This window comes from Adiantum capillus-veneris, chromosome 29 (genome assembly GCF_014529385.1).
Source record: "Adiantum capillus-veneris isolate H3 chromosome 29, ASM1452938v2, whole genome shotgun sequence".
In the NCBI taxonomy this organism is placed as follows: domain Eukaryota; kingdom Viridiplantae; phylum Streptophyta; class Polypodiopsida; order Polypodiales; family Pteridaceae; genus Adiantum; species Adiantum capillus-veneris.
The window spans coordinates 115,919,503-115,946,456 of record NC_140959.1 but is presented as its reverse complement, the minus strand read 5'-3'; the positions used below and the strand labels follow the sequence as shown (position 1 = coordinate 115,946,456).

The following is a 26,954-nucleotide window of genomic DNA, read 5'->3' as shown; positions in this document are numbered from 1 at the left end:
AGCCTCCTCACCTTCCCTTACAAAAAGAAGCTTCCCTTACAAAGAAGAGTGATTTATTAGCCACAACGTCCTAACATGCCTACATATGACACCATCCTTCTTGGAAGAAAGCACCTCAGCTAGCTTTGTCTTGCAAGCAACGCAAACATCTGTGTTGGAGTTGGTCGAAAATCGAGATGCTTCTCCGGGTCAGAAGCCGGGATGGTTTAGAGAGGGTGACCATTGATCCCTCGTCTTCGCTACAGCAGCTACAAGAAGCCATAGCCAGCCAGCTACGAGTTCCTGTTGCGACGCAGGTGATTTCCAGGAATCAAGCCTTGCTCTTAGCGAAGGATACCATATCTGCGCGCTCCCTCCAGGACCTTACAGACCGAGCTGCTCGGCTGTCTTCTCTGGGTCTCTCTCATGGCTCTGTGATTTTCCTCTATTATGAGGGTGAGCGCCCCATTGCAGGCCCTGTTGTCCAGCCTGCGGGCATCTTTGGCAAGAAGATGACCATAGAAGATCTGATTGCCAGACAAACCCGAATAGAGCGTCAGGAGAAGCCCCACTGCAGTGCTGTCTCTTTTGACCGTGATGCTGCCAATGCTTTTCAGCACTATGTTAATGAAACTCTGGCTTTTGCTGTTAAAAGAGGTGGTTTCATGTATGGAACCATCGATGATCAGAATGAGGTGTCGGTGGACTTCATCTATGAACCTCCCCAGCAAGGCACAGAGGATAATCTCCTTCTTATGAGGGATGCGGAAGAGGAGAGACAGGTTGAGGCCATTGCTATAGGGCTTGGCATGCGCAGAGTGGGTTTTATCTTCACTCAAACAATCAGTCAGAACAAGCGGGACTATACCCTATCTTGTAAAGAAATCCTGCAGGCTGCCCAGCTTCATGCTGAGATTGGGTTTGACGCTTGGGTCACGGCAATTGTGAAGCTTGAGGTTAATGATGAAGGAAGTGCAGATGTGCACTTTGAAGCATTTCAACTAAGTGACCAGTGTATTAAGCTTTGGAAAGATGGTTGGTTTGTGGAGGATTGCGAGGAGCTTGACCCAAAGCTTTCACGCATGAAGAAGGATGTAGTCATTCTTGGAAAGGACACCCACGATGTAGACAATGACTTTTTCCTGGTGCTGGTGAAGATTTTAGACCATCAGGTATTCTTTGATATGGTCTTTGAAAGGTTTTTTTGCCATGGTTTTTAACAATTGCTTTCAAGGTACTGTTACATATGTGACTGCATGGAAGGTTTGGTTGTTTGAGGTAAAAACATGGATCTGGGTTAAACGTTCAAGGAGGCCCTATATTTTAGGAGCCTTGTTAAACATTCTGCTTTGTGACAGGATTTAGGCTCTTTATTTATGTAGTTTCCAGAAGCATTGATGCCCTTATAACCTGTAAGATACCTGAGGCTGGCAGGGCCTATTGGTGTTAGAGCTTTGGAGATCATCTCCTGGGTTTCTTGCCTAGATTTAGGTGGCTGTGATCAGCCTGTTCCCATGTGTATAGGTCTTGGGTAGTGTCCTGGTACTGTCTGGTTTGGACAGTTCCAATGCTACTTGCAGGGGGTGCCTTGTTTCTAACCTGATGTCTTCATATTCCACTTTAAGGGATCATGGGGTATTTCGGCTTGGTTGGGAAGCTTTGCTACACCCTCTATGTAGGGGAGAGGTAGGGGCGGCGGGCCGCCCCCATGAGGCAAAGATTGTGAAGGGTCCCTTGTATCCTTGCCTTGCAGAGAGTGCCCCGCAAGGCTTGTCCTCTCGCCCCCGCCCTTCTCTGTGGCACAAAAAGTGGCTGTATATTGTCTACATAAAGACCTTTGGAGATGCTCAAATGCCTATCACCCAGAGGATGCACAAGATAGGGAGTACAATATGAGGACTATGTATACATCAAGGTGGCCTGTATGAAGAATGCAAAATGAACCACTGAAGATTTTGCCCATGTCTGAAGAAAAGAGTATCTACGCCTCTTCACTGCCCTCGAGGAGCCTGCTGAAGCATCCCACTGATTGCGAAGAGTATGCAATAGCTGAGTCCGTGGATGTAGGGGAAGGACTAGGAGCCCAGAATGTGAGCACAACGAGCCTCCACATGGTCCTAAGAGTGATGCCGCAAAAACTCCATCCGTCTAGGAGAGGTCCAACGAATGACTCATATGTGGAATCATGTGTAGAGTGCTTGGTTTGTATCCCAATGAAGTAAGCATGAAGACCGAATCTGTCAGAGAGCCCTAAAATAGCCATGACCCCGGAAATTGCAAAAGCCATGCAATTGTCTCCCGCGTCACAAACCCATCATGAATGCCCACTTTGATTAGCAAACAACAAATGGCCCTCCACACTAGCTGAGCATATGGACAAACCTAGAAACAGTGCCTCCAAGAGTTAGCTTGCAAAGATGTTACATCTCTCGCAAGTCAGATCATGAATAGTGATCGCAGCTCAAGTGCTAGCAGGCAATCCTGCATGCACAATCATCCACCTGACAGCATATCCTGCGGCTGATCGTGAGGGTCCAAATGCATGACCAAAACTATTGCTGAAAAGCTGGAGAAATGCCCTGATCTCGCCATACCTCTGATTGACGCGGACGGTGTAAGGTGCAGCGGAAGTTAATGTTGAACTTTGCTCAAGATGAGTGCTCCGAACTGTGCTCAAGGGTTCCTTTTACTTACGGAAGGGAGAGCCTTCCGTTCCTTTAGTGAGAGAGTGCTAATGATCACAAACAAAGTGAATGACACTGTGAATGAAGGTGCTGAGAGAGAGAGAGAGAGAGAGAGAGAGAGAGAGAGAGAGAGAGAGAGAGAGAGAGAGAGAGAGAGAGAGAGAAAAGAATACGACACCAGACGGTTCTCAAACCCTCCTTGACCGAGCGACGAGGAACTGCTGCGGGTAGGTGAGATCTGCGAGGTAGGGGCGAGATCTTCTGTGTCTAAGTGCTGAAAATTGAAAACGTTGATGCTAGGGGCTGATTTGTCACCGGGAAACTGCAAACGCTGATGCTACCTGCAAAAAACGCAAGGCTGGATCTGGGATTTGCAAAACGCCAGGGCTGTTTTGGTAAATCGAAAAATGCTAGGCTGATTTGTTGCCAAAACGCTGGTCTCGATCTGTTGTTGGCTGGAAATGCTAGGTCACCTGCCGGTCTTGCTGAGAAGGTGCACTGTAAGTTGGTGAACTTCTACTGCCTCTTTTGCCAGAAAGTGCTAGCGCTAGGTTTCTTATATATTAACTTAGCAAAGTTGCCCTACCTAGTTTCCCAACAAAGTCACTTATTAATAATAAGTGAAAAATGGATAAAATGGGGAAAATGGGTTCTGTGCACTGTAAAATGCTCATGATGAGTACTGACTGTCATGCTAATGATCATGCTGTGTGCAACCTGAGGATATGCAACTACTCTAAGTGGCTGGACATGCACGGTCTGCGCACATGCTCACAAAGGTTCCAGAACACTTCCTAAGCTGAACTGAACCCTAGACCTGAAGTAGCTTGTCCACATGCACATAGGGTTAGATGTGCACGACATCCCCTCTTTTTCAAAGTGAGGTACTGGTACCGAGTTGTACAGCGTCGAGGGAGAGCGCTAACAACTTTTGGAATCTTGGGAAGGATTCTTCGCTGGCCCACTCTGATGCATGGGTCGTGCGATACTTGAACTTCATAAAGGTGTGCAACGCTTGCTTCTTTGGGCCACACCGAAAGCGACACAAAGTGATTTGTGGTTGCTTCAATGCTCCAACTTCGGCTATGGTCGTGCGTCTACTGTCACAAACTGGAGCGCATAGCAACATAAAATAGACTCGGATAAATAGAATTTTTCACTTATTACTGAAGCCAGAGTATATAGAGAGAAATGGATAGAGAGTGAGTGAGAAGATCGACAAGGTATTGGGGACCAGAAGATGGGCTGGTCCCCCCCCGTAATAGTATCTTTATTACTGAGGAGAAGTCTATACAAGCACTTGAACCGAAAGTATTACCACGTTCGTTCTAGAATAAAACTTGATGGTTCCCGGAAGCCTCGGCTTCCTATTCCTAGGGCAAAACCCTATTCCAAGGAACTTGTGTTCCTTATTCCAAATCCTCGAGAATCAAGGTCCTCACCTCTGGATCTCACCTTCCAGACTCAGGGCATGTGAAACCGGCCTGTTCAATCCAAAAAGGGCGGTAGACTTTACTTTAAACCTTGATTTAGCTTTCACTCATTTAATTTGTCGTCTACTTTACCTGTACTTTCAAGACACAACAAAGGGGAGAGGGATACAGGCTGCTAGATTGCACCTGTATGAGTAGACCGACACCAGATTGGCCCCTAACTTAGGCGCCCCTTTCGGTATTTCTTTATTGTTCAAAAGAGGGAATAAACGTTGTGGATCCCTACAAGCTGCCCCGCACAACCTTGGCTGAATTTTGACTGTTCTGGCCTGATTTCGGCAGCATAACTGTACTAGAACCCTTCACAGTCAGTATTCCCACGCATTGACTGACTTTCCCGACGCATACGGGCACTTTGCAAAACCTGGCGAGAATCTGCAGCACGCTGAATTCTCTGTTTTCAGCCCCGAAAATGCGCTAGATCACCTGTACAGCGGTCCCCTTGCGTCCCCGACCCTCCTGGGGGTATTAGGGTCCGTTTAGGGCCAAAACCCTAAACCTGCGAAACTACACAGCAGGCTGTAATTCACTGTTTCGGGCTCCGTTTCGCGTGCCGGTCGCATCCGTAGCAAGTCCTCGAGCTCCCGCACCTGTAGGGCTACTTGCCCTTTTGAATCGAACGAGATTTCTGGCGTGAAACCTCTCCGAATTCACCTGTACTTGCGGGGGATTAGCCTCTAGCTAATCCAGTACTTGTGCAAGAGGCTCTGGCCTCGGCAATTGCGCATGAACCCACACAACTGTACATTGGTCAAATGAAGAGCCCACTAGTAGGGCATAACATACTGCCAAAGGGGAGAGAGAGGGCAGTGCGTAGCGTGCAGGGCATCACTCCTGGCACCGCACTGTGCATAAGAGGGAAAGCAAGCACTCCATAGCTCTTAACCTGTGACAAATTCTGAAAATCAGCCTCCTCTCATTTTAGGCGCCCCCTCCTCTGGCCAGAAGTGGCAGAAGGCTCACAGAGTGACACCTCGCCCAGTTTTTGATTTTGGCCAACTGGGCTAAAAATATCTCAACTGGTGCGTCAGTTGACTTGACAGCAGAGTAATAAAATGTTCCTCTTGTCATTCCGGAGCTAATGACGCAAACACATTTTCAGGTCCCAAAATAGCAGTTCCCTAAATTTTAGGAGATGCTGCCATTGTATCTTTCTAGGTCATCCGACCCCCTTTGTACACTGCAGCCACACCCAAAATTGAAATGTAGCCTCTGTAGCAAAGGATTCCACTTTGGCTAGTCAATGACCCCACTTGGCTAACCATAGTCCTTGTCCAACCTTAGTGCTCTCTTGCCCTCGGGCCTGGACTCCCTCTGGACAGTTCCACACTAGCTATGCAATGCAGGGCAGTTAGATTTCCCGAGGGGTGTTTCCAAAAAGTGAAAGTAAATAGATAATAAGAAAGAAATCAACAAAAAGGATAGATAGTAGTCACACGCTGGTGACATACCCCCCTCTTGAAATCTCAAACGTCCTCGTTTGCATCTATGTCGTACATGCTTATAGTCAACAGTGATGTATTCAACACCTGTCGACACATGTACGACACATACATGCTCATTGTCAACCCTGGTGTATTCAACACCTCGTCGACACATGTATTGCCTGCGTGTGAACCCTGTCCCAATGACATAGTGGTAGCTGCGCACTCTGCCATTGCTTTGAGTCACTAACTTTCCAATGACAAAATGGTAGCTGCACATTTTTCCACTGTCTTATAGTACACGTTGGATCCCGTAGCACTTTCGAGAATACCCAAACCGATAGTTTAAGAATGCACTTACACATGTACTCTTTAATAGAAGCAACTATTGTATCCTTGACAAACTGACAAGAAATACTCACTTCTATAGCACTAACCAAACTTTTGGACATTCCATAAGAGCAATTGCCAAACTGACAATCTGTACAGCTCTAACATTCATGTAACAAGTATTTCATTTGAGCTCACTTTAAATACCATGTACATCATTTGTTTCAAAAGCCATTGTCACACTGACAATCCATGTAGCTCTGAAACTCAAGGTAGGTTGCAAACCGAAGGCTTCAAGGTAAAGTGATAACACAGTTGGTGACTCTGCAAGTTCACCTTCTTCCATCCACTTAGCATCCATTGGTGGATAGTTTCTGAACTTTACCAAGTAACGCCTAGCAACCTTGCCTTTCACTTTTCTTTCTTTATGTGCCAAGTTCCTCGACTTCCGGCTGATCTTCAGCTGGCATATCCTCTGGCACATCACCCACATAGGGTCTGAGAAGACTCACATGAAACGCATTGTGAATCTTCCAACTGTCAGGCAATTTCAGCCTATATGCAACATCACTGATTATGTCGCACACTTGAAAAGGCCCATAGTAACACATGCTGAGCTTTGGAAACAGTCTTTCCTTGCCCTTCATCTTCTTTTACCTTGCCTTTTCAAAGCGCAAAAGCACCCAATCACCAAGTGAATATACCACTTCACGACGGTGACGATCAGCTGCTTTCTTTTGCTTTGCTTGAGTCTTTTCCAAGGCCACTTTGACCTTCTTGTACATTTCATCCATGTCCTGAACATACTTATCTGCTTCAAATATCTTGTCCTTTGTATGCAGTATGGGAGGAACTTTCTTGCCACCTTCAACTATCTCAAAAGGTGCCTTGCCAGTTGATGAATGCACTGTATTATTGTATGCATACTCCACCAATGGCAAATACTGCTCCCACTTTTCTTTATGCTCTGACACACAGCACTTCAGCAGATCTAGGACCGTAGAATTTGCCTCTTCTGACTGCCCATCTGTTTGAGGATGAAATGACGAAGAGAATTTGAGCGTGGTGCCCATATTCTCAAACAAGCCTCTCCAGAACAAACTTGTCATGCGTGGATCACGGTCACTAACAATCGACTGTGGCATGCCATGATACTTGAAAATATTGCTCATAAACAAGCGTGCCATCTGATCTGGCTTTATCTTCTTTCTGACAGGAATAAAATGAGCCTGCTTGGTGAATCTGCAAATAATAGTCCAAATACCATCGTTTTCTGTCTTTGTTCTCGGAAGATCAAAGATAAAATCCATAGCAATACTTTCCCATGGTTTATCTGGAATAGGTAGTGGTTGCAATAACCCTGGTGCCTTTTGCCTGTCAAACTTGACCTTTTGGCATATTAGGCATTCTCGCACAAAGGCATCCACATCTCTTCTCAATGTAGGCCAGTAGAAGAATGTCTCAACCGCTTTAACTGTAGCATCAATACCACGATGCCCTGCATACGGTGGGACATGACTCTCTTCCATCACTTTGCGTCGCAATGGCTTTGTGACTCAATCTGCCATGCATCATCATGAACCCATCTTTGAGAAGATAGTGTTCATGACGTTGTCCATCCATTAGTTGCTCGAAGACCCTTGCAAAATCTTCATCATTTTCATACTGTTCTCTCATATCATCAAGTTCATGATGATAAGGAATTGACACAGCTGAAATTTGTGGCTTCCTAGACAAGGCATTAGCCACAACGTTCTTCTTGCCTTCCACATGCACAATCTGAAAATGGAACATGGACAAGATATTTGCCCATCGCATATGCTTCTCATATAACTTTGTCTGTGTCAAGAAGTATCGCAAGGTCTGATGGTCCGTTTGGACAACGAAATCTACACCTAGCAGGTAGTGTTTCCAACTTAAGAGCGCATGAATCACAGCCGGTAACTCTTTCTCATAGACCTGCATGGTCATCTCTGGCCCTTGCAAAATTCTGCTCTCATAGGCTACTACCCTGCCATCTTGCATTAGCACTGCACCAATGCTACTACCACAGGCGTCACACTGGACCACAAATGACTTCCTAAGATCTGGCAACACAATGAGTGGATCCGAAGTCATCTTTTCCTTTAAGAGATTAAAAGCTGAAATCTCTTTCTGTGTCCATCTAAAGGTGACTGCCTTCTTTTGAAGAGCATGTAAAGGTGAAGCAATCTCAGCGAAATTTCGGATAAACCTTTTGTAATAGGAGCATAGTCCCAAAAAGCTTCGGACATCATGCACCGTCTTCAAATTTGGCCATGACTTGATCGCTTCAACTTTTGCAGGATCCATTCTGACACCATCCTTTGAGACAATGTGTCCCAGAAAGTGGATCTCTTCCAGAAAAAATTCACTTTTCTTTGCATTGATGAGCAACCTATGACTGCGTAACTCTTTGAACACAATGGCCAAGTGATGCCTATGCTCCTCTTCATTCTTTGAGTAGACTATCATGTCATCAAAGAATGTACCAACAAACTGTTGGTGTGGATGGAAAATTCTGTCCATCATCCTATTGAACGTAGCAGGAGCATTTGTGAGACCAAAGGGCATCACTAAAAATTTGTAAAGGCCAAACGTCGTTCTAAAAGCAGTCTTGTGTACATCCTTTGATCTAATGCGGATCTGATGGTACCCACTCTTTAGATCTATCTTGCTAAACATAGCTGCTCCTTCTAATTTGTCCATAATATCATCAATTCTAGGTATAGGGAACCTATTCTTGATGGTATTCTTGTTCGGTGCACGGTAGTCTATGCACATACGCCATGAGCCATCCTTTTTCTGCACCAACAACACTGGAGAACAGAATGGAGATGAACTAGGCTGAATCTGCCCCTTTTCTAACAGCTCCTGTACTTGGCCCATTATCTCTTTATGTTGAGCCGCACTAACCTTGTACGGAGGCTTATTTGGTGGGCTACTGCCTGGCACCAAATCTATCGCATGGTCCTCGGGTCTCTCTGGCGGTAATTGAGACGGTAATGAATCGGAAAAGCAGTCACTATACTGTTGTAAAAACATTGACCTTTCTTTATCTAGCACAGATAAATTTGATTCATCACAATCTGACACTTCACGTGCAAAAACCAAGTATGCAGAAAGATGCTTTTTCATTACAGAAGTAATAGCAGAAGCTGATACAGTGGGAATAGACTCCCCTTTACGCTTTACATCCAGAATGTGAGTCTTTCCCTTGCTCTGTACAGTGATCTTTTTGTTGTAGGCATCCATGATTCCCTGTACACGAAATAACCAAGGAATACCTAACAACACATCACATCCGTCCAGTGGCATGATGTAAAATTCTTCAGCATCTACATAGGACTGGATATGTAGACGCAACTTTCCAATGATGGGTGTCACAGCCTCTGTATGGCCAGGACATGCCAAACCTGCCTCTGCTGTATACCCCATCTCTTCATGTCTGATTCCCAACTTTGAAGCCAATTCTGGGGAAATGAAGTTGTCTTTGGCACCTGGATCAAAGAAGATAAGCACTGTTTGATTCCTAACCTTTCCCCATGCTCTGCAAAGCTCACTTGCATCTGAATTTGGCTTGTCGCCCACCATATCTGGCACTAGACCAGCCATGGGCTTCTTTCCTTTCCTGTCCTCCTTGTCTTCAGAATCAGCTGGCCTTTTCTTTGTAGGACAATTGTAAGCAATGTGGCCAGGCTGCTCACAAATAAAGCATTTGTTCTCTGTCCTCAGGACTTTCTTTTGCTCTTCAGACTTGCGAGGAAAACGTCTTTTCCATTTCTTCGCTGGTCCCTTTTCTGATTCAGCCGAAGCTTTGCCTTTCCCTGCGTTGGCCGGCTCCCGAGTCACTTTAGGAACCTCCTTGGAAACATACTTCTTCGCTGAATTTTTCTTGGCTGATCCTTCCTTGACGCCAATATTGAATTCACAGTCTTCTCCCTTGAGCAAACCATTGCCAGTGTTTGCTACCTCGATGAGTTGCGTCAAAGTAGTGACTTTGGTCTTCGTGGAGTATTTTCTCAATCCTTTGGGTAGGCCACAACAGTACTTTTCAATCTGTTCTGTCAATGGCACAAACCTATAGGAAGTTACTGGAAGTAGAGCTTTCCAAAACTTCCGATTGTAGTCATCCAGATTCTTGCAAGTAGCAGCATTAAGCTGGTGCCATTCTGTCATGACATGTGCTTCGAAATCATCAGATAACCATGCTGCTGCAAAAATATGCTTGAAATAAATCCATGTGGACGGAGCTTGCCCTTGAAGCAATAAATTTGTCCACCATTGTCCTGCATTCCCTGTCAAGAAAGTGGCTGCCTTGCGGACCTTTGAAGCCTCTGTAAAGTTTCCCCCTGCATAGGCCTTGTCAAACTGCTGGAGGAATGAGAGAGCCTTCTTCCTGTCATCAAACCCTGTAAAGGTCGTGAATGACACACCTTTGCCACCTTCTTTGTACGGAGTTGGCCTCTCTAGCGGCGTTAAATTGTCATATGGAAGTGACTGAAACATGGGAACACTGTTAGGGTTCATTTGTGTTCCCTGACCGCTATTAACTTGACCTGGAAATGCCATATTTGGCTGCTGATTTGTACTTCCAGCCATACCAAAATTTGCCTGTGGCATCCCAAATTGGCCCTGAGTGCTCTGAAACCTTGGTTGCATACCCATGACACTGTACATGGGGTTAGGCATCATCGTTTGAGCACCCCCAAACATTGTTCCTGGCGTGTAAAACTGATTTCCAGGTGCATGACCAGCCATGCTTTGGAATACCGATCCACCTCCAAAATAGCCAGGGTGTACTGAAGGTGGTGGGAAGACCTGTTGCATAGCCTGTAGGTTGCTTCCCTGCCCATTAGAACCAGCTATAGGCTGCTGAAAGGTGGCGGGCTGAACTGGTACAGCTTGAAAGACTGGCATCTCAACCACCTGTTCTTGCACCTTAGGCACAGGTTGTGGAGACTGCATGTTCTCCGTCAAGTGTACAGGTGTTTCCATTGAGTGTGCATTATGAATCACCTGTGCTCGAGCCTTAACAGGCTTTTGAATATGATCCAGTGACCCAACTTGCTGAGACGGAAGAGGAGGTTGCAGAAAGGCTAAAAACCTCGGGTTCTGCATTACTTGTGTGAACATAGCCACAGCAGTAGCCAACTGGGTCTTGAGTATATCATCATCCGTCTGTGGTGGTCTTGAAGACTCACCCACTTCATGTGTCTGTTGACCCTGTGAAGAGGAAACCTCTTCAGTCACATCATCTGGTCTGTCAGCCATAATTGCAATTCCTTGTCTGGTCTATGATCCCTTGTGTCTTCAAGCCCAACCTGACCAAGGCTCACTTCTATGGGAAAAAGTGATTTAATCCCGTTGATGGAACCATGAATCCGGCCTGTTCAATCCAAAAAGGGCGGTAGACTTTACTTTAAACCTTGATTTAGCTTTCACCCATTTAATTTGTCGTCTACTTTACCTGTACTTTCAAGACACAACAAAGGGGAGAGGGATACAGGCTGCTAGATTGCACCTGTATGAGTAGACCGACACCAGATTGGCCCCAGATTGGCCCCTAACTTAGGCGCCCCTTTCGGTATTTCTTTATTGTTCAAAAGAGGGAATAAACTCTGTGGATCCCTACAAGCTGCCCCGCACAACCTTGGCTGAATTTTGACTGTTCTGGCCTGATTTCGGCAGCATAACTGTACTAGAACCCTTCACAGTCAGTATTCCCACGCATTGACTCACTTTCCCGATGCATACGGGCACTTTGCAAAACCTGGCGAGAATCTGCAGCATGCTGAATTCTCTGTTTTCAGCCCCGAAAATGCGCCAGATCACCTGTATAGCGGTCCCCTTGCGTCCCCGAACCTCCTGGGGGTATTAGGGTCCGTTTAGGGCCAAAACCCTAAACCTGCGAAACTACACAGCAGGCTGTAATTCACTGTTTCGGGCTCCGTTTCGCGTGCCGGTCGCATCCGTAGCAAGTCCTCGAGCTCCCGCACCTGCTGGGCTACTTGCCCTTTTGAATCGGACGAGATTTTTGGCGTGAAACCTCTCCGAATTCACCTGTACCTACGGGGGATTAGCCGCTAGCTAATCTAGTACCTGTGCAAGAGGCTCTGGCCTCGGCAATCGCGCATGAACCCACACAACTGTACATTGGTCAAATGAAGAGCCCACTAGTGGGGCATAACATACTGCCAAAGGGGAGAGAGAGGGCAGTGCAGGGCATCACTCCTGGCACCGCACTGTGCATAAGAGGGAAAGCAAGCACTCCATAGCTCTTAACCTGTGACAAATTCTGAAAATCAGCCTCCTCTCTCATTTTAGGCGCCCCCTCCTCTGGCCAGAAGTGGCAGAAGGCTCAAAGAGTGACACCTCGCCCAGTTTCTGATTTTGGCCAACTGGGCTAAAAATATCTCAACTGGTGCGTCAATTGACTTGACAGCAGAGTAATAAAATGTTCCTCTTGTCATTCCGGAGCTAATGACGCAAACACATTTTCAGCTCCCAAAATAGCACTTCCCTAAATTTTAGGAGATGCTGCCATTGTATCTTTCTAGGTCATCCGACCCCCTTTGTACAATGCAGCCACACCCAAAATTGAAATGTAGCCTCTGTAGCAAAGGATTCCACTTTGGCTAGTCAATGACCCCACTTGGCTAACCATAGTCCTTGTCCAACGTTAGTGCTCTCTTGCCCTCGGGCCTGGACTCCCTCTGGACAGTTCCACACTAGCTATGCAATGCAGGGCAGTTAGATTTCCCGAGGGGTGTTTCCAAAAAGTGAAAGTAAATAGATAATAAGAAAGAAATCAACAAAAAGGATAGATAGTAGTCACACGCTGGTGACATCATGACATCCCTGCAACTATTTTCCGACTCTGTTTCTAGAGTCCTCTTCTTGCAGAACAACTCTGCTTTCCCGGACGCGAAGTTCTTACTTGGGATCTCAACTTCCGGATCCACGGATTGGAGAGAGGTAGTAATTCTTACTTGGATCTCAACTTTCGGATCACAACTCGGGAGACTACCTCTCTCCGATCCGTGTATCTACTTCCCAAACTTGGGTACGAAACCATAGTTACATGGGATGGCGGGTCGGGGTCGGGAACAAGGACGAGGACGGGACGACAAAAGTCAGGGAACGGGAACGGAGGAAGGAACGGCAAAAAAAAAGAAGAGTTTTTTTGGCATTTATTGACCAACACACATGCCACACACATAGAGCATCACTTTGACCACAAATTGACACTAAATAGACCAAAGAACACGAGTGATATAGGCGGAAATGTTCTAATAAAACATTGATGGATACAAAAATGAAAAGTGCATGCCACAAGGCTCAAGAGTCAAGAAGCCTAAAGGACTTAGGACAAGCCTCAAGGATAACAAAAAGTACAAAGGGCTATGTAGTAGGTAGAGTCGTAGACTCGAGTGATCAATGATCATCAAACTCAAGAAGTGCTCGCCTGCTGAATCTCCATATCGTCGTCGTAGTCGAGGTCGTCAACGACGTACGAGGCCTCGGGAGGCTCGCATTGAGGCTCGAAGTCCTCCTCTAGCTTCTCCAAAAGTGTATCGGTCATAGATGGATTCTCTTGTGCCATCTCCCACTCAGTGAAGGGATCTGCCTTGGTGTGTGACGCTCTTGGCAAGCATGCGCAAGTTAGCGCTCACAAACACCAAATCATTGGCCCTCTCGACCCCAAGGTGATTCCTCTTCTTAGAGGCAATGTGGCTGTACACACTCCATAGTTGCTCCAAGCATCTCCTCCATAGTCCTCCCACCACAAAACCGAGCCAATCTTGTTGCGATCAACCTGTGCATCTACATATTTTTAGGAGCCCTTCTTTTGCCTGTAGTTGAGTAGCTCGTCTCTAATCTTGCGCCTAGTGTCACTACTAGGCTCAAGGCGCTCCAATGCAAGCCGCCATCCTTTGCTCACCTCCTTGTTGGTCTCTTGACGCCTTCCCTGAAACTCAGGGTCAAGCACATAAGCTGCTGCATGAAGTGGAGAGTAGTATCCATTCCACCTCGACTCACACAAGCCACGAATCTCCGCATACTGAACAGGGTCAGGCACAAGCTCCTCAAGTGCCTCTATCATCCGATCCATGGCTTTGTAGACTTTGCCAATGCATGGCTGCAAGCCATCCACAATTTGAAGTAGGTGTAGAATAGGCTTGACCATGGCGTCAAGAGTCTTCACCTCCTCCCACCAAGCGGCGTCGTCGGCCCATTCTCGGCATTTCAATCCTGTTGCTGATGTAGACTCCGGCATGGCCTGAAACTCATCACTAAGAAAGAGGCCCCTTAAGGCTCCGCCACATGTAGACAAGCGGCCTAGCATAAGCGAATTGAATGCAAATCTTGTCTCTGAATATTTGAGCAAGGACAAGTGGCTCCTCCTTGAGAATTCATGGCGCACTTTTTGATGGTTGAGCACAACAGAGAGAATTCGAGAGGCGTCACCAATGGTGGGTGAAATCCATGACAAGTCCCCTATGTCCTTGAGGAGGTTATTGAGGCAATGCGCCATGCAAAATGTGACATGGATGCTGGGATACATGCCCTCAATGATAGCCCTGGCTGCCCTATTTGACACCTCTCCATCTGCAACCATACAAAGGACATTCTCTGGGTCGGTGATCTCTATGGTGCTTGTCCACTCTGCAGCAAGCATCTCCGCGGCCTTGCCACTATTGGATGCATCATGTGACTCCACAAAGTACATCTCCCCTCGAGAGTAGGCCACCACTCCGTGGATGGGTCGCTTGCGGGTGTCGCTCCATCCATCTACAAGGAGAGAGACGCCATTGGTCTCCCACAAATCCTTTGTTGCTTGGGCCGCTTGCTCCACGACAAGCTTCTCTTTGTCAAGGAGGGTGGTGTGAAGCCGCTCTGATGAAGGTGGCACATCAGAGGAGCCATATTTCCCTACTTTCGTAACCATGGTTCGAAAGTATGGAGACCTATATCTTGTATTGATAGACAATCAGTGTTCTTATTCTATCAGCGTTTGTGCAAGCAAATATCTCTCTAGTGGGATTGCCGAAAGAGCTCGCTGCTGCTGCCGCTCCACCCCTCGCACCTGCACTCCCTAGCGCTACCCCCCCCCCCCCGTCGCCTGCCCCCCCTCTTGCGCCCACCCGCTGCCCACTGCGCTGCCCTGCCCCTCCCCTTGCCCGCCCGCCCTCAACCCCCGTTGCCCACTGCGCTGCCCCTGCCCCTGCCCCTGCCCGCCAGCCCTCTGCCCATTGCCCCCCCCTTTTTTTTTTCGCTGCCCTCACCCTCGCCTCGCTGCGCTCCCTGTCCCGCCCTCCCCCACCCCTCTTCACTCATTGAACCCCCCCCCCCCCCCCCTCCCCGGCCCGTGGCACATTTCGTACTGTTTTTTTTTTCTCACGCCGTGGTTCTTCTGTCGATTGGCTTTGGCAGTGCTGGTTCTTCGTCACTGCTTGTTGGGGTCCCTTTGCAGAAAAACTGCTTTACCCACTCTTTCTCCGCCACAGCAGTAGACACAGATGGAGGCTCCAACTTCGCCACAGAGGGACTCGTCCGAAGCCCCCTCGCCCGACCCCGCTGAGCCCACCATTCGACTTGCTCTCTCGCCGACAGAGCAAGTGAGCCTTGCCGCAGAGGTAGAGCGATTGCAGGCGACTTCGGTCATCTGCAAGATTCTCGGCACCCGACCTAGCAGAGGAGAGCTGCGAGACCTTCTCCAAGCCCGCCTTCTCGCAGAGGTGGGCAAGATCTTGGATGTATAGATTCTCGGACGGGGTTACTATCGGATCGAGTTTGAGACCTCCGAGATGGCGTCCAAGGTCATAGCTATGAGTCCACTGGCCATTCGAGCATCACGTGCCCACTTTCGACAGTGGAGACATGGTTTTGACCCGGCTTCGGATGTTCTAGTAGAGGAGGTAGACATTGAAACCGGCCCGTGGGGCGGTAGGCGTTGGCTTTCACCCGAAATTCTTTACTTTACTTTAGACACACACACACACACACACACACACACACACACAACACTTTGCAAAGGAAACCTGCGACGGGAATTAACACTTGAATACACACACGGCTCGGAAGCTAGAATGCCCTGAGTAGACGCCGACAACCTGTAGGCCCCAAAATTGGCGCCCCTTTCGGTATTTCTTTATACTTTGAGAGGGTAAATTACAAAGTAGAGTCCTGGGAATCCTTTATCTCTATCAAGCTAGATACCACTTGTTGTGGCCAAATTTCGGCAGCATAACAGCCTCAAAACTTGCGCGAAACCAATTCCCCTGTTGGAACTCTCTTCCACTGGCATAAACCCTCTGATTTCTGCCCAAAAACAGTAAATTCAGCACGCTGTATTTGCTGGTTTTTGCCTTGTTTTCAGCCCCAAACAGTCCCCTAATTGTCCTCTGCCAGTGGGGCACGATTCCCAATGGTTTTGGCGTCCGTATGGCTGAAAAACAGTCAATTTACAACGCATACACAGTGCTGAAAACGCACCTGTATGGTGAGGTTATGACCCTCACCGGTGCCTGCTTTGGAGTAGCAGTTAGCTACCCCTGTTCCTGCTCAAGGAGGCTCTTGCCTCAGCACAAAAGCATGAACCCACACAGCTGTACATCGGTCAAATGAAGAGCCTCTTGTGGGGCATCACATAACTGCACGTAGGGGAGAGAGAGAGCAGTGTGTAGCGTGCAGGGCATCATTCCTAGCACCACATTGTACATGGGAGGGAAAGAAAGCACTCCATAGCTCTTAGCGTGTGACAGGTTCTCAATGAAGCATCCCCCAAGCATAAATCGAGCGCCCCCTCTTCTGTCCTTAACCTGTAATGCATCTGTGAACAAATAGATGCAAAAAGGGGAAGATTTCCATGGCTGCCAAAACCTACGTATCGCTGAAAACGCAGCAAAACAGCCCTGCAAACACACATCCGATGCCTTCCAATGCTGAAAATGAGCTCCTTGGACCTAGGCAAAGTCATGGGAAGCTAAAAAATGGAGAGAAATGGCTGAAAATCAGCGTTAATAGCCTCCAAAATTGCTCCCAAAAGTCAGTTACGAGTTTTTGTTCTCCCAGACTTGGACTGGGCTTCCTGCTTAAAAATCTCTCAACTGGTGCATCAGTTGACTTTGCAGCAAAGTAATAAAATGTTCCCCTGGTCATACTGAAGGTAATGACGCGAACACATTTCACGGCCTAAAATAGCAGTTCCCTAATTTTTAAGAGATGCTTCCGTTGGGCTCCCACTGGTCATCTGACCATCTATCCTCATTGGGACCGCATCCAAAAGTGCAATGTGGCCCAACTGTCGGATACTTTCTGTTGGTGATCCCACCTTGACTTTATGCCTTTATTGAGCTCACTTCCTAGTATCCACCAACTTGCTAAGTGCGACAGGGGGACCTACATGATCTTGAACTGAGCCTAGACATCCTTTTACTTTACGAATCCCAGTGCTGACCAACTTTCCGTCTGCGGGTGAAACTGCCGTTCACATTGGCCATACAATGTCCGACCATTTGTAACTTCAAAAAGAGGGTCTCAAAAATTAAACAAAAATCATTGGAAAGAAACCAACAACTAAGGTTAGCAGTTGCCACGTCCTCGTGACATACCCCCCTCTTGAAATCGCAAACGTCCTCGATTGCATACCATAAATACATGCCACTGATGATCTTGTGTTGTAAGCACTCTTTTATCATCGCATGTATCCGCAAGAAAGACTATCAAAACATGTGTACAAATGACTTAATGAGACCCTCATACTTTTGTCAAACTGTACACTGCTGTTGCACTGAATCCATGAGTACATTTGATGTGCTAGCTCTATCATTACCCCTCCTTTGCAGACATTGGGTTGGGGCATACGTAGGTTGTAACCCAAAGGCCTCAAGGTAAAGTTGCAATACATTTGGTGACTCTGACAGGTCATGCTCTTCCATCCACTTTGCATCCATAGGTGGATAGTTCTTGAACTTCACCACATAGCGTCTTGCAACCTGTCCCTTAACTTTTTACCTGTGCAAGAGGCTCTTGCCTTTGCAAACGAGCATAATTCCACAACACTGACGTACCCCCCACGACCAAGCAAGCTCAAATTTCAAGATGATTTATCAATGCGTCATAGAATCCAAGCAATTGCCTCAGAGAATCGGCAAGCAGCGTGTCACTGGCAGACCCACATCACTCCCGTAGGAGATCTAGTGGTCAATCTACCATCGTGAGACCTCTCCCTATCTCATCTTGGTTCATACTTGCAAACGCTAAAAATGCAACAGAAAATCAGTCCTAATTTGACCACTTTTTAGCAGGGTGTACGTGCGGAATTTCCTGTCTGTCCTGTGAAGAGTAAACCTCTTCCATAATGCCCTTCCCTTTGTCTGCCATAGTGTAAGCCCGCGTTCCTGTACTCTGTGTCTTTACCCAAAACAACCGAGGCTCACTCTTTGAGGAAAAAGTAATTGATATCCCGGCAATGGAACCTTGAAACCGGCCCGTGGGGCGGTAGGCGTTGGCTTTCACCCGAAATTCTTTACTTTACTTTAGACACACACACATAGAGCACTTTGCAAAGGAAACCTGCGACGGTAATTAACACTTGAATACACACACGGCTCGGAAGCTAGAATGCACCGAGCAGACGTCGACAACCTGTAGGCCCCAAAATTGGCGCCCCTTTCGGTATTTCTTTATACTTTGAGAGGGTAAATTATACTTTGAGAGGGTAAATTAGAAAGTAGAGTCCTGGGAATCCTTTATCTGTATCAAGCTAGAGACCACTTGTTTTGGCCAAATTTCGGCAGCATAACAGCTCCAAAACTTGCGCAAAACCAATTTCCCTATTGGAACTCTCTTCCACTGGCATAAACCCTCTGATTTCTGCCCAAAAACAGTAAATTCAGCACGCTGTATTTGCTGGTTTTTGCCTTGTTTTCAGCCCCAAACAGTCCCCTAATTGTCCTCTGCCAGTGGGGCACGATTCCCAATGGTTTTGGCGTCCGTATGGCTGAAAAACAGTCAATTTACAACACATACACAGCGCTGAAAACGCACCTGTATGGTGAGGTTATGACCCTCACCGGTGCCTCCTTTGGAGTAGCAGTTAGCTACCCCTGTTCCTGCTCAAGGAGGCTCTTGCCTCAGCACAAAAGCATGAACCCACACAGCTGTACATCGGTCAAATGAAGAGCCCTCTTGTGGGGCATCACATAACTGCAAGTAGGGGGGAGAGAGAGCAGTGTGTAGCGTGCAGGGCATCATTCCTAGCACCACATTGTACATGGGAGGGAAAGAAAGCACTCCATAGCTCTTAACGTGTGACAGGTTCTCAATGAAGCATTCCCCAAGCATAAATCGAGCGCTTCCTCTTCTGCCCTTAACCTGTAATGCATCTGTGAACAAATAGATGCAAAAAGGGGAAGATTTCCATGGCTGCCAAAACCTACGTATCGCTGAAAACGCAGCAAAACAGCCTTGCAAATACGCATCTGATGCCTTCCAATGCTGAAAATGAGCTCCTTGGACCTAGGCAAAGTCATGGGAAGCTAAAAAATGGAGAGAAATGGCTGAAAATCAGCGTTAACAGCCTCCAAAACTGCTCCCAAAAGTCAGTTACGAGTTTTTGTTCTCCCAGACTTGGTAAATTGACCAAAAAGTGCCACTTGGCACTCATACATCCAATTTCCCCGCATTGGGCTTCCTGCTTAAAAATCTCTCAACTGGCGCATCAGTTGACTTTGCAGCAATGTAATAAAATATTCCCCTGGTCATACCGAAGGTAATGACGCGAACACATTTCACGGCCCAAAATAGCAGTTCCCTAATTTTTAAGAGATGCTTCCGTTGGGCTCCCACTGGTCATCTGACCATCTATCCTTATTGGGACCGCATCCAAAAGTGCAATGTGGCCCAAGTGTCGGATACTTTCTTTTGGTGATCCCACCTTGACTTTATGCCTTTATTGTGTTAACTTCCCACCTTTATTGAGTTCACTTCCTAGTATTCGCCAACTTGCTAAGTGCGACGGGGGGACCTACATGATCTTGAACTGAGCCTAGACATCCTTTTACTTTACGAATCCCAGTGCCGACCAACTTTCCGTCTGCGGGTGAAACTGCCGTTCACATTGGCCATACAATGTCCGACCATTTGCAACTTCAAAAAGAGGGTCTCAAAAATTAAACAAAAATCATTGGAAAGAAACCAACAACTAAGGTTAGAAGTTGCCACGTCCTCGTGTGACAGACATCCCCATCTCGGTCTGCTTTCCGGGTTTACGGAGGGAGTACTTACCACTTCTAACCAGGATCGGCTCAGCCATTGGGACTGTCCTGGAGACGCCTCGTATGGTAGCATCAGTAGCTGCCAAGGCGGCTGGCATTCCCTCCGTTCGAGTTTTGGTCAGAGACACCCACACGCTCCCGAAGGTTATCCGTTTGCCTCGGGTGAGTGGGGGGTGGTTTAGATAGAGTGTGGAGTACTCGGGCATCCCGAACCAGTGCTTCATTTGTAGACAGATGGGCCATCTAGCGAAGGCCTGTCCATGGAGGAGGTCGCGACTTGCACCAAAGCCTCAGCCCCAGCCTGCCAGGACTGGCCCGTAGCCACAGTCAGCGACACAACACCCACATGCAGAGTCACCCTCCGAGCCTAGGGCTCCAGTGGAGGGGTGGAAGCAGGCCCGTAGTAGACGACGACAGGGGCCACAGCGTCAGCCTGACACTCAGAGTGGCCCTCAGGCGCCGACTCAGTAGCAGTGGGTTCCCAGGGGGAACCGCTTTGGTCCTCTTGAGCAGGAGGAGATCCGTGCTCGAGCCCCCACCTCCGCTTCACCCTCGACAGCCTCTCCTCCCCAGAGTTCCCCCCCTCTTCCTCATCCTCCCCCCCGCCTTCTGCTCCCGTTGCTTCTCCACCTCCCCCCTCTATCTCTGTTTCTCCATCCCGCCCCTCTTCCCCACCGCTCCCCCGAGCTCCTTCTCCCCCCCCCCCTCCTCCAGTTTCTCAGCCGACCCAGGGGGCAGGGCCTTCTCTGGCGGCTAGGAGATCTCTTTGCAGCGCCTTTGCCACGAGTCGCCTAGTGAGAGAGGGTCCGCCTTTCTTACGGTCCCCTCTGTAGATACAGACATCTTCCCTTGCAGCTATCCCTCGTGGTCTGACGAGCATTGACATCCGGCGCAGCTAGGATTTCTTCGACTACGACTTCACTCGTTTTCTCGGCGATCCCTCAGCAGACCATGAGGCAGCTTGCTTCAGGGTCCATGCTTTGTTCCTTGCCGCTAGGGGGACAGAGGTCTTGGACTCAACAGTCGGCTTCTCCTTCCCCCTTTGTGGGCAGGGCCGAGACAGAGTGGACCCTCGACTCAGTGTTGGGATGGTTGCATACACAGGTCCTAGAGTTCTCTCACCACATGGGAGAACTTGGAGTTACAAACATGCTGCAGACTTTGTAGGCACATTGTGGTGTACTTCTTTGCTGATACGCAGTGTTTGCCATGCTATGTATACATTCATGAGGACTTCTGGACACAGGAGGTTGCTTTACGCACGGCTCACTCTACTTGGGCTTGGGCTAGGCACTCACTGCAGTCACGCCTATCTAGAGGACGCTCGGATGCGGATTACTCCCCATCCAAGCCAGCCTCGAAGATAGCCCGTCTAGCTGCTGCGGCAGCATCTGTTCTCTCTCGCTCCCCATGAGGATCGTCTCATGGAACGTGCAGGGACTAGGTGTGCCCCAGTTTCAGCGTCAGCGAGGTTGATTGCGTCAGGAGCTTCAGCGTTGCCTTGTGGGAGGAGAGATTGATCTCCTTATGCTTCAGGAGCACCATCTGTGTGAGAGCCGCATTCGGCGATGTGGTCAGATTTTGCGTGGACGATATGATACCTTTTGGTGAGCTGCTTTTGGACTTGGAGGCATCCAGGGTGGGGTATGTATGAGTATTGCGGACTCATTGCAGCAGGCCATTGTGGGCAGAGGGATTATTGTGCCAGGCAGGGCTCAGTGGATTACTATGCAGGTTCAGGGTGGCCTTGTGGGTTTCCTGAACATCTATGCGCCCAATGTGGCGAGTGCTCGTGCAGAGTTTTGGTCATAGATTGTTGAGTCTTTTATGCAGGCAGATCATTGGTGCATAGGAGGGGACTTCAACATGTTGGTTCAACTTGGAGGACCCTTCTGACAGGATTGGTGGCAGCCATGCTACCGTGCATGGAGTCGAGTTGGCAGCTTGGGAGAGGTTGTGTATGACTTTGAGGGTCTCGGATACATGGCAGCACTCTGGTTTTGTGAGGCCCCCAGACAGTCTTGCCTTCTCTAGATCGGACCGCAGAGTGGGAGGAGTGAATCTATCGCGGATAGATCGCTTCTACACTAGTGACCACTTCAGTGACTTGGAAGGATCAATGGGCATCCTGGCAGGGACCTCCTTCTCGGACCATGCACCAGTGATCCTCACAGTGGCAGATAGGCAGAGGAGTGGGAGCACGATGCTCCGCATCCCAGAGAGGGTCTTGTTGGACTCAGCACTCAGAGAGAGGGTAGAGGCTCTTTTGACAGAGGGCATGGACGGATAGGAGTCTCTTGCAGACAGAGTGGCCTCAGGCTTAGCTCAGATTAGCCATTTTTTTCTTCAGGAGTCTCTGGCTCGTCGGGCTGCAGCGAGAGAGGCGGAGCAGCGTTTCAGACGGGGCATTGCTTCATTATAGAGGATGAAGGAGCAGCATCCAAACAGTCCATGGTTGGAGGAGCAGTTACAGCAAGCTCGCCAGGAGCTTGCTAGCACAGAGGAGAGGCGTCGTGAGTTTGCTTTCCACCGACATGCATCTCAGTGGACTCAGGTGGGTGACAGAGTGACTGGTGTTTTTTTTGAGACAGTGGGACCTCGGCACTCGCATGCCAAGGTCAGTCAGTTGAGGAGGCCCGATGGGTTAGTTGCTTGTGAGCCCGAGGATATTTGTGTAGTTGCTACTGACTTCTACCGTGAGTTACTATCTGCTGAGCCCCAGTCAGAGCGGCAGGATGCATGTAGGGAGCAGGTTTGGGCACAGATGCCATGTCTTGTGACTGAGGAGATGCGTCAGAGGCTAGAGATGCCACTTCAGCTTGAGGAGCTGCACACGGCTCTTAGGGCCCTCCCCCGTGGTAGCTGTCCAGGTGAGGATGGGTTGACTCCCAGCTTTTTCTTGGAGTACTGGGACCATTTTGCACACAGGAGTGATGCCTGACAGCATGAGTGAGGGCCTGATCTACCTCATTCCCAAGGAGGGTGGCTCCTTGGATGAGATTCGTCGGTGGCGCCCCATCACCATCCTCAACTTAGCCTACAAAATTCTTGCCAAGGCTCTGAGTTTGAGGATTCAACCACTTTTAGAGAGCCTTATACATGGGACTCAGACAGGTTTTGTCAAGGAACGCAGTATCCTTGACAACATCTTTACTTTCTAGGAGGCTTCTGCCTTGGCACGGCTCTGTGGTGAGGACCTCGTGATTCTTCTTCTCGATTTTGAGAAGGCATACGACAGAGTTGACTGGGACTTTCTAGAGGGCACTCTACGCAGGATGGGCTTCTCAGATGCTTGGATCAGAGGGGTGTCAACCTTGTACAGACAGGCTCACAGTCAGGTGCTTTTGGCAGGAGGTAGAGGTGGTCGCTTCACACTTACACGCTCGGTTAGACAGGGCTGTCCTCTTGCCCTCTTTCTCTTTCTGTTCTATGCGGAGGCGATGAGCAGATTTTTGGTGTCACAGCAGGTTGGTCTACGGGGCTTAGCACTCCCTATTCGGGGAGATGAGCTACTGGACGCTGAGTTTGCTGATGACTCAGCCTTGTACTTAGATGGCCAGGAGGCCAATCTTCACAGATGTAAGCAGGCTTTGGAGACCTTCTGTTGTGCATCGGGCGCATTGATCAACTGGAGAAAGACAGTGGCTTTCTCGGTTGGTAGTGCTTCTGTGCTAGATTGGATGCTAGGAGAGGGTTTCAGGTGGATTCCCCCAGGGATTGCAGTTCGGTACTTGGGTTGTCAGGTTGGTTTGGACTTGTCTCTCGAGTAGCAGATTGCTCCCCTTCTCCTGTTTATTAGGAGAAAGTTGTTACACTGGAGCTCAACACGACTTTCTCTGGCTGACAGAGTAGTAGTTGCCAACCAGGTGTTGTTGGCGACTATGTGGTACATCACTTCCTGTTGGATCTTCTCGAGTTCTTGTATCAGCTAGGTAGAGAGGCTGATCAGGAACTTCCTTTGGTCAGGACGTGACACTCAGATAGCCCGAGCCAAGGTGGCTTGGCAGGTCATCAGACTTCCTTGTTCTCAGGGAGGGCTTGGGATCATTGATCCAGCACAGCAGAGCAGAGCCCTTCTTGGGAAGTTCATAGTCAGAGGACTTCTTCCAGGTGAGGAGCCCTGGAAGGAGTTCTTGCTGCAGAGGCTTCGTGCCAGGGTGCCTCAGTCAGGAGGCCCTTGGAAACCTTCGACCAGATGGATCTTTAGAGAGATGCGCAGAGTTGGTTTGAGCAGGAGACTGGAGGACCGCTTCGTTGTGAGTTTGCTTCGATCTTGGGAGCTCTTACGGCGTGGCATGGAGTAGAGACAACTGATGTGCACGGAGGAGCGCCTACGGCAGCCCCTCGTCTGGAACCCCATGGTTAGCACTCAGAGAGGCCACTTGGTTGGTAGTCGGCCTCATGTTTCCTGGGGTCCCATGGTAGCAGGTCTAGCGCGCTCTCTAGGTGACTGGCTAGAGTTCACAGGTTTGTCAGAGGAGGTGCAGGGTTTCCAGCTACAGGGCATGAGAGGGGTGTAGTGCATGTGTCAGGACATCTCAGAGTTAGTTCCAGCTGAGTGGCTCACGCCTCTCGAGCCAGTAGCACCCCGGTGGATGGGAGCCTTCACACGACTGGAGGTTTTCATCTCAGTCACGGCCTGCTGAGAGATTGTCCCAGCCCTGTTCTTCGAGCTTCAGGGTGGGGGACGACTACGAGTTGCAGTAGAGGCCCCGCAGGTAGTAGAGTGCTGTTTCCAAAGGATCCGAGTAGTGGGCATTTGTGGGAGGACTTGCGTCATGGACCTGTCCCAACAGCTGTTGAGACTGGACACTGGAGGCTATGGGCTTGGGAGTGTTGTCCACTGGCACTAGTACAGTGGGATCCTGGTGAGTGGCTATGGAGGGACCCCTTCTCTTCTGTAGACCACCCAGGAGTCCCTTTCTTTCAGTACAGTGCTCGGCTTGGACGTCATATACTTGCAGCACAGAGAGAGGCCCGCCCCGCTGCAACACGTCATTGGCAGGAGGAGGGTCTCACAGTCGAGTTCTTGGCAGCCTTTTGGGAGAGGCTGTGGGACTCGAGACAGTCGAGGCGCGTCACCTTGTTTCAGTGGCTGGTTGCACACAGAGCTACAGCAGTAGGGAGCTGGCTAGTGCATAGTGGTCTCTCGACAGCATGTGCAGCTTGTGACCATTTGGTGGAGAGTCAGCGTCACTGTCTTTGGGACTGTCCCTCGGCCCAGCAGGTGTGGCTACGAGTTCTTCGGCTGATGCCTACTCTCTCCACGGCTCGACAATACACTTGGGGGCAGCGGCTTGGTCCACTCTCATGGGCCCGACACTTCAGTTTGAGCTATCTTCCACCAACATGATGATAGTGATACTGGGGGGGCGACCTACACTCCAGCCTGCTACAGAGCTTACTCCACAGGAGTAGTGCAGTGAGAGAGAGGAGTGTTGGGAGCTCATCAGTGGCCTGACACTTCGGTTCATTTGGCAGGCCCGCTGTTTCCGCATCTTTGAGGCTCGCCCGGTGCCACCAGCAGAGACTGTTCGTGACTTTTGGCTAGAGCTGATCCATACTCTTAGAGGACAGCTTGAGGGACTACAGGGCAGCTCCGACCGCATGCGGGAGCGCCGCGAGGCTTTCCTTCGACTTTGGTGCCCTGGGCCTTTCTACACCATAGTCCAAGGTCTGCTCAGATGGCACTACCGTCGACCTGTGTGGCTCTTCCCTCTTCCCATCTCTTGATTTAGCCTCATTGTATATATGCTGTTTTTTCATGGGAGAGTCTCCCCATCATGTTTGTTGTAGCCCTCTATTGCAGAGGTGGTTGTAACCCTATGGGCAGTTTTCATTAACTAATAGAAGGATCTTTTCTCGGAAAAAAAAAAAGTATGGAGACCTATCCACTCAAAATAGAGCATGTTGTGTTAGTATGGAGAGTCGAGAGTCGAGAAGTTGGAACCCATAATGAATACAAAATGGGAGATTGGAATGTGCATATGCCAAGGGAAACTCACCGCAAAGCATGGAAGGCAATGTGGTCGTGGAAGAAGAATCGGGCAACGGACCTATCCACCTCTTCCTTCAATTTAGGATTCCAATTTTCGTTGAGGGTACTTTGGCGACACGGAAGAGGACGGTGTAGATGTATTTGTCTTGAACGCTTGAGAGATGTCGTCAAGGTTGGCTTCCCTTTGCTCTCGCAGTGTCGGCGTGGCGGAGGGATCAACGGCAACAAAACGGCCCCTCTTGGCCGCTTCCGCGACCTCATACACCGTGAGCTTCTCAAGAAGATCCAACCTCTTCTCGGGAGTTACTCGAGTGCAAAACTTTACCTTGTGACCGGATTCATGAAGAAGATTGGCTCGCACTTTGTTTGCACCACCCGTTCTCTTGTACGGGCATAGCTTGCATGTCCATGGTCTTGCACCGCCACCTTTGCCACACGTGCTAGAGTCGACTTCATCCCACCATGACCATGTTTGCACGGCGGGCCTCCTTCGAGAAGAGCCGTCTTGAGAAGTGGAGCTGGCTTGCGATGACATGATGGTGGAGAGAGAGTAGAGCTTAGAAGTTAGAGGAGTTAGAGGAGCTAATAGCTTAGAAGTTAGAGGAGAGCTTGTGTGGAGAGAGAGTAGAGGAGAGCTTCAAAGTTGAGAGGGTAGAAGAGGGAGAGAGTGGAGACTCAAGGGTAGAGTGTAGAGTGTAGAAGGCTTAGAAGCCTCTAGAAGGTAGACCGTACGGCGCGTAGTC

At 48.9% G+C, this 26,954-nt stretch overlaps 1 protein-coding gene and 1 pseudogene across 1 annotated transcript in view; one reads left to right on the top strand and one right to left on the bottom strand.

Annotated features, from left to right (window-relative positions):
- Positions 1-82: 82 nt before the first annotated feature.
- The window catches only part of LOC147419812 (NPL4-like protein B), a 104,490-nt gene continuing 77,618 nt past the window's right edge, over positions 83-26,954 (top strand). The window contains exon 1 of the mRNA XM_086505335.1: positions 83-1,151. Coding sequence (XP_086361461.1) covers positions 177-1,151 — 975 coding nt within the window. The 5' untranslated portion in view covers positions 83-176. The remainder of the gene's footprint in view (positions 1,152-26,954) is intronic.
- LOC147419813 (uncharacterized) lies at positions 13,277-26,746 on the bottom strand (annotated as a pseudogene).